This window comes from Octodon degus, unplaced genomic scaffold (genome assembly GCF_000260255.1).
Source record: "Octodon degus isolate 3935 unplaced genomic scaffold, OctDeg1.0 scaffold00011, whole genome shotgun sequence".
NCBI lineage: Eukaryota > Metazoa > Chordata > Mammalia > Rodentia > Octodontidae > Octodon > Octodon degus.
The window spans coordinates 16,054,299-16,061,442 of NW_004524587.1; the positions used below are offsets into that span (position 1 = coordinate 16,054,299).

Genomic DNA, 7,144 nt, shown 5'->3' on the forward strand with positions numbered 1-7,144 from the left:
GGGGGTATGGTCAAATGTACCCACTTTTATTTCTGATTTTAGTTATTTGCATCTTCTTTCTATTTTGATTTGGCATTAGCTATAGATTTGTCAATTATATTGGTAGCTTAAAAAACAATTTTGGCTCTATTTTTCTATTTTCTATTTTATTTCTCTTTAATCTTTATTATTATTTATTTCTTCCAGACGTGTTTAATTGTGTGCAGCACTACTGGGATTTGTCCTTTGTGTGCCTGAGTAGAGGTCAATCTTGGACCTGGGTCCTGGTATATCCTGTAATTTGGTTCTCTACGTCTTTGATTTTCTGTCTGGGATCAAATCCATACATGCAAATCTTGTATATATCCAGAGGATCATACATACTTGAAGAGTCTGCTCTTAAGGTCTCTGATCTACACAGCCTTCTTGAAATTGTCTACTTCCTAGAGACCTTCGGGAGAGGAGAGTTAGAAGGCTATGCCTGCACTTCCTGAGATGCACAGCGTGATGTGGGGCATGGAAGGATCAGCAGACCCAACTGCAAGCCAGGGCAGTGCAGTGGGTCCCAGTGCCAGGTCTTCAAGCCCTTTAGCTCTTGTCGCCCCTGACCTGACCTTTGACATGAACAGCGCCCCCTTCCAATTACCCATCTTTGTACCAGTAGCCAAGTGAAAAGTGGCCATATCACTTCCTTGCCTTCAGGGAGTCCCATACCACTTAAAGGGCCAAATCATTATCATGTCCTTCAAGGTTCAGTGCATCCTCCTGTCTCTGGGCTGAATCTGAGGGTCGCTGAGGCTGAAATCAGGAACTTAACCCATCCTTTTAAAATAAGTATGCAGTGGGAGAGGAGGAAGGGAAGGAAGGGGGGAAGAATCAAGATGTGTTATGTACTTATACCAACTCCTCACAATGGAATAATCATTACGCATACATGTGCTAATAATTCTTTTAAAAATGAAATAAGGAAGCAGGTTTGCTGGCTGTCACCATGGAAAAAGAATTTCCAGGCTACCTTAGCAAAAGAGGCAGGAGAAAAGATTTATTAGAGGTCAATACTGGGCACATTGGAGATCTGAGCAGGAGTGCTAAAAGAAAGGAGGCCCAATTCAGTTGAGAACTGGGGAGTTTTAGTGCTTGGGGAGACCAAGCCTAGAGGTGATCAGACCCCACGGATCTCCACAATCTCTAGTCTCAGTCTTTCTTTTAGTCTTAGTGGAAGGGGAGGATGGCCTGCCCCTCACAGGACAATGGCCTATTCCTGTGGGAAGCCCAAAAGCACTGTCCAGGCATGGGTAAGAGCAAAGTGGAGCAGACAGGCCTGGTTGCAGCTGAGGGAGAGTTGCCCAGGTTTGCTGTTTTGAGAGAAGGAAAAAGTAAATAAACTGGTGTTTCTGAAGATGTGTTCTGAAGATGTAGTTTTTCTTTTCTTTTGTTCTTTTCTTACTGGGAATTGAACTCATATCCTCACACTTGCCAGGCAGGCGCTGTACAACTGAGCTATAAACCCAGCCCTGTAGTTTTTCTTTAAAGTACAATTTTTTGGGTGTGTCTGTGTGTGTTTGTTTTTTCTTTTTGAGACAGGGTTTTGCTATACAGCTCAGGCTGGCCTTGAACTCACCCTGTAGCTCAGGCTGGCCTCAAACTCACAATGGTCTTCCTGCCTCAGCCTCCTGAGTACTGGTGTTACAGGTGTATAGCTCCAATCCCTATTAAAGTAGTTTTTTTAAAATCTTGATTGCCTTGTCTCCTGTCTGCCTTGCTTTATTTTTCCTATACTACCCCATCCCCGCCTGTCTCCTACAATGTCCCTGGCTAGGCCCAGGGCCCAGTCTCTCCCTGACAGATCTCCCTGCTGTGGCATTGCTTTCCTCTGTGAAGATGAGCCTTTTGCCAGGATGGCTGTGCTGTCTGGGGAGTGTAGGTCCTGGATGACCAGGCTGTTGGAGCCTGGCTCAGGACTTGTGCTCAGGTCCTCACTGGAGGGAGACACTTTAGGTCCCAGGCGGCCAGCTGGCCAGCTCTCAGTCCTGGGTCCCCTGGGCCCACTCTGCTCAGCCCACGCAACACTAGACTTGGGTGATGATCTAATCTCTTTGTTTTCTTCTAGGGAAGACTTCAAATAAGGATCAGTATTGAATTGTAAAGCAAGAGCAAGAAAGACCAATGAACATTCTTTTAACAGCTGCTTGGATTCTTTAAGAAGTGTAAAACAAACAAACAAAAAAAAAAAGTTAATGCAAATTAAATGCATTGTTGTTTTCCAATTTTTCATTTTCCTCTTGCCAATTATGCCTGTCAGCAGTGATAACCACCAATGTCATCTGTATTTCTGGTCCCCAAACTTGTCAGTTCTTTGGGGCCTGTCAGTGCCTCCAGAGAGGCTCAGCCCAGCACTGGCCTGGGCAGCCCAACTTCCAGTAACTTATGTTGAATCACATGAGATTTGCTCCAACTTTCTGCTTCTGAATCCATTTCAAGGGAGCTTTCTTTTGCAAGAAAAGACAATAATCAATATGGAAATGAAAATCATTCCAGGAAGCAAACAAGGAAGACAGTGAAAATGTTTTATTATAAAATACACTGCCACTTCTGACAGCAGGAGCTGCCTGTGAGTTACTTCTTGCCCTTTGCTGGTGGTGGTGGTGGTGGTGCCCCCTTTCCCTTGGCAGCTGCTGCTCCTTTGCCCTTATCGTCTGCCTTGTCCTTGTCCTCTGGCTTTTCTGGTTCTGGTGGCTTTTCACCTGGCTTTGGTGGAGGGACCAGTATATTCCTTTTGATCTTCTTGCCTTTGAAGTGTTTTCTTTGCAGACATACATCAATTAAAGAAAGAAATGCAGTCACACCCATAAGGATCTGAAAAACAAAAAGATCTTCATGACTTTGGCTTCTCCATCCAAAGATGGCATATTTCCCTCCATGTTTCTAATTCACTGATGACGCTGCCTGACAGGTCCCCTCAACCCATCAAGCCGCCAGACCCAGAGAGTCCAAGTGTGCTCCTTTCTGCATGCTGGCTTTCTCCACCCCTACCGTCCCTTCACTCCATCTCTTTCTTTCTCTCTTTAGACCCAGCCATTGCTCCAGGTTCAGCACCTATAAGAAGGAAGCCATTAACTGAGGCTGGATCACTGGACATCATCTTTACTTACGTGGCTTCTCCACTGGAAACATTTGCCAACTTTCTTTTTAAACTCTACTTTGAGCCACTCATGGTGGCTCACGCCTATTATCCCAGCACTCAGGAGGCTAACACAGGAGGATCATTAGGAGTTTGAAGCCAGCCCAGGACACAAAGTGAGTTTGAGGCCTCATGAACTGTGTTGAGAAACCCTGACTTAAAAAGACAAATAAATCAACAAAACACTTTACTTTAGACCTAAGATATTCCCACAAATGAACCAGAAGAGGTGAGTTCAGAGCAAATCCACAGATCAAAGGCCAAAGACTCACCACAGCAATTAAGTAGTTTACTGGCATGTTTGGTCGCTTTTCCGTAGCAAAGTACACACCTCCTCCAAGGAACACACAAGCAACGAGGTCGTTGAGAAGGTCCTGAAAAATAGTGGAGCTGAGTGAGTTGTAGAAAGAGCCAAGCCCCCACCAACATGCCATACAGCATAACTTCCTCCAAAGGTTCAGCTCCCAAACTTCTGCCTGATGTTTAATGTCTTGGGATGGGGGACCTACGATGTCCCCCTAAAGAGGTTCTTGAGTCATCTTCACAGAAAAGCATGCAACATGACAGTTTTATTACAGAGTTAGAAAATAAGAGAAAATAGGGAAGGAGGAGCTGCAGCAGGCACAGCTCTGACGTAGAGGATTACACTGGCCCCTCAACAGAGGGACAGGACCAGCTTTTCTGGAGCTGGGGTTCGCTAGGGTCTGGTTAGCATTATCTCAGTTCTGGTTTTATAAGATTACAAGATTGCTGGTCCTATATTTTTATAGATAGCTAAGTGATTTAGAAATATTCTAGGCAGTCAGACAGGGCTGAGCCCTCAAAAAGTCAGTGCAGAAGACAGCTGTAGTGAGAGGTCCTTTTACTGCAGGCCAGGCTTCAAGGAAAAGGAAACTTCTCACTCCCATACTTCCCCAGGGATGGACAGCAGTGACTGACATGCTCAACATCACCTTGGGGTGGAGGACCAGATCTCCTTAACCCACCCGCTTCCAGGAAAGTCCTTGTCCTTCCTATATGCACTTCCTCTGTGACTTGCTTCCCCATTTGATCCCCATTTAATCAATATTGTCCAAACAGCTAAACTTGTTGTAATCTTATTGGTTGACCATAGTTTTATCCCACTTCACACCCATCCTGTGATTTTTTTTCCTCCATTGGGTCAATATTACCTAAGCGACTATACCTGTAATCTTATTGATTGGTTATAGTTATCCTACTTTGAACCCACTTCTCCTTGTGGCTTGGCTCAATAAATCCCCTTGAGAAGCGGAGTTGGTGGGCAACCCACTTTCCAGGTCCCCTTCTGTCCCTCTCAGACACAAGTTTTCTTTCTCTAACTAAATTCTTTCTACTCTTAGCCTCTGTTGTTCCTGGAATTCATTCCTTGATTTTACAGAACACTTATTCAGTGTTTCACCTAAGATTGATTGATTGATTGATTTTTGCGGAACTGGGGATTGAACTCAGGCTCTTGTGCTTGCCAGGGAAGCGCTAATTCCACTGAGCCATCTCCCCGGCCCTTATTCAGTGTTTCAAACATCTCACAGGTTAGGAGTTTTTTCCCCAACCTTTTATATTTAAATTTACCTTTTAGATTTTGGGGCCATATTGTTAGGTTCTGTCCTGGTCAGCATTCTAGCTGCTGGGACAAAATAGCTGAGGCCTGCAACTTCAAGGAGAGAGATTTATTTTGGCTTGTGGCTTCAGAGGGTTTAGTCAAGGGTCGGGAGGCTCCAAGGCCAAGACACCATGGCAGAAGGGTGTGGCAGAGGAAGGAATAGAAGGGGACAAGGGGATGGATCTCTTAAAACAGGCAAGGGGCCCAAGGGAACATGGGCAAAAGGTGAAGAGGAGGAGAAGGAGAAATTTGGTAGTTCTTGGTATCCAGGAAGCAGGGGTAAAAGTTTTGAGGGAGAAGCCAAAGAGCAGATGCAAAGGTCCAGGTGCCCCCATGGCCTACATCCTTAGGGAGGTACTGCCCCTAAGAGACAGTGGCTAGCCCATTAACGAGGCCAGTGTCCTCATAAGTCACCTCTCAAGAGGTCTCAATGCAGTCAAGTTTGCAATCAGGATCAGCTGGGCTCAGTACATACAAGTTCAAAATCACTATCTGCTGTAATTATCTTTATCTTTTAACTTTTAAAATTTTATTAGTACATGTTTATAGTACATGCAGCTTCCAGTCATCTTGTGGAGTGGATACCTGTACATACTGACAGCATCTTTCTTTTCTGCACATTCCTTTCCCTTCTCTCTCCTTTTCTCCTTTTTCCTCTAATTCCCCTATCCTAAATTTAATTTTTGTTGATATTATTAATCTTAGTTCATGCTATGGCATATAATGTTTACACTTATTGAGGTCACTAGGTTTTTATAAACCTAATTATAATTATAGGGATGTCTTTATTCTGCTGATTTCTCCTCCTCCTCTTCACCCTTTGCCCGTGTTCCCTTGGGCCCCTTGCCTGTTTTAAGAGATCCATCCCCTTGTCCCCTTCTATTCATCTTTTATTTTCTTTGCATTTGCCTACCACAAATGAGAGATGTCATCTGGTATTGAAGCTTGTGTGTCTGGTGTATTTCACTCAATATTATGTTTTCCAGATGCATCTGTTTCCTTCCAAATGCCTCAAATGTGGTTTTTTTCTTCTTGTCTTGGTATTTTTTTCTTTTCTCATTTTTTACTTTTCCCTTTTTTCTTTTTTCTCCCCTCTCTTGTTATCCTCCCCATTTGAACATTTTCTTTCTGTTTCACAATACCTATTATACATCAAATGTGTCATTCTTCATAGCTAAGTAATACTCCATTATACAGATACCAACTTTCTTTATCCAGTTGTCTGTTGATAGATATATAGGCTGCTTCCAGGATTTAACTAATACAAATTATGTTGTTATAAACACTGGTATAAAATGTATCACTGTAGGATGTCTTCAGCTCTTTAGGGAAGATACCTAGAAGGATAGCAGAGGCATATGGAATTTCTATTTTAGTTCTTTGAGAAATTGCCATACTGGTTTGCATAATGGTTGTTCTAATTTCCATTCTCCAACAACAATGCAGGAGGGTTTCTTTTTCACCACCGCAATGCCAGCATTTGCTACCATTTGCCATCATTTCCAAAGGAAGATTAAATCCTAGCATTCTTTTAATTTGCTTTTCTCTAGTGAGCAGAGATGTTGAACATTTTTCATATATTTGCTGACAATTTGTACTCCTTCTTCTGTGAAGTATCTGCTCATTTCTATTGCTCATTTCTTGACTGGGTCTTTAATTTTAGGTGATTTAATTTTTGGGGTGCTTCATATATTCTAGCTATTAGTTCTCTTACTGAGGAGTAGTTGTCAATTTTTTTCCCCAATGCATAGTTGTCAATTGAGGTTCTGTTGAGAAAATCTTTTCCTACATCTATGTTGTCAACTATTTCACCTATTTTATTTTGCAGTGGGTTTAATGGTTCTGATTTAATGTTTAGATCTTTGATCCATTCTGATTTTAATTTTAATCTTCTTTATATCCTTCTGGGGATACTACAAATTGAACTCAGGGCCTTTTTACTAAGTTATATCTCTAGCCTTTTTTAAAAATTATTTTCAGACAGGGTTTTGCCAAGTCATTAATTTGCTCAGGTTGGGCTTAAACTTTCAACTCTCCTGCTGCAAAGTGCTGGGATTATAGGTGTGGGTTACCATTGCCAGCTATATTTTTAAATATATAGAATTGGGGCTAGGGAAATAGCTCAGTGATTTAAGCATTTGCCTGGAAAGTGCAAGGACCAAGGCTTGATTCCTGGTACTGTGTGCCATGCCAACCTGGGAACACTGGGTATGCCATGCTGACCACAGAAATTGGGCATGGTGGCACATACCTGTAATACCAGAGCTGGGCAGGCTGAGACAGAAGGATCACTATGAGTCTGAGTCTGAGCTGTGCAGCAAGACCCTGTACCAAATAAATAATATACATATATTATATATATA

General features: G+C 42.7%; 1 protein-coding gene across 1 annotated transcript in view; it reads right to left on the reverse strand.

Moving 5' to 3' along the window:
- Positions 1 to 2,568: 2,568 nt before the first annotated feature.
- The window catches only part of Cmtm2 (CKLF like MARVEL transmembrane domain containing 2), a 9,522-nt gene continuing 4,946 nt past the window's right edge, over positions 2,569 to 7,144 (reverse strand). The window contains exons 3-4 of the mRNA XM_004626039.2: positions 3,433 to 3,534; positions 2,569 to 2,835 (exon numbers count right to left, since the gene is read on the reverse strand). Of these exons, the coding sequence (XP_004626096.1) occupies positions 2,596 to 2,835; positions 3,433 to 3,534 (342 nt within the window). The 3' untranslated portion in view covers positions 2,569 to 2,595. The remainder of the gene's footprint in view (positions 2,836 to 3,432; positions 3,535 to 7,144) is intronic.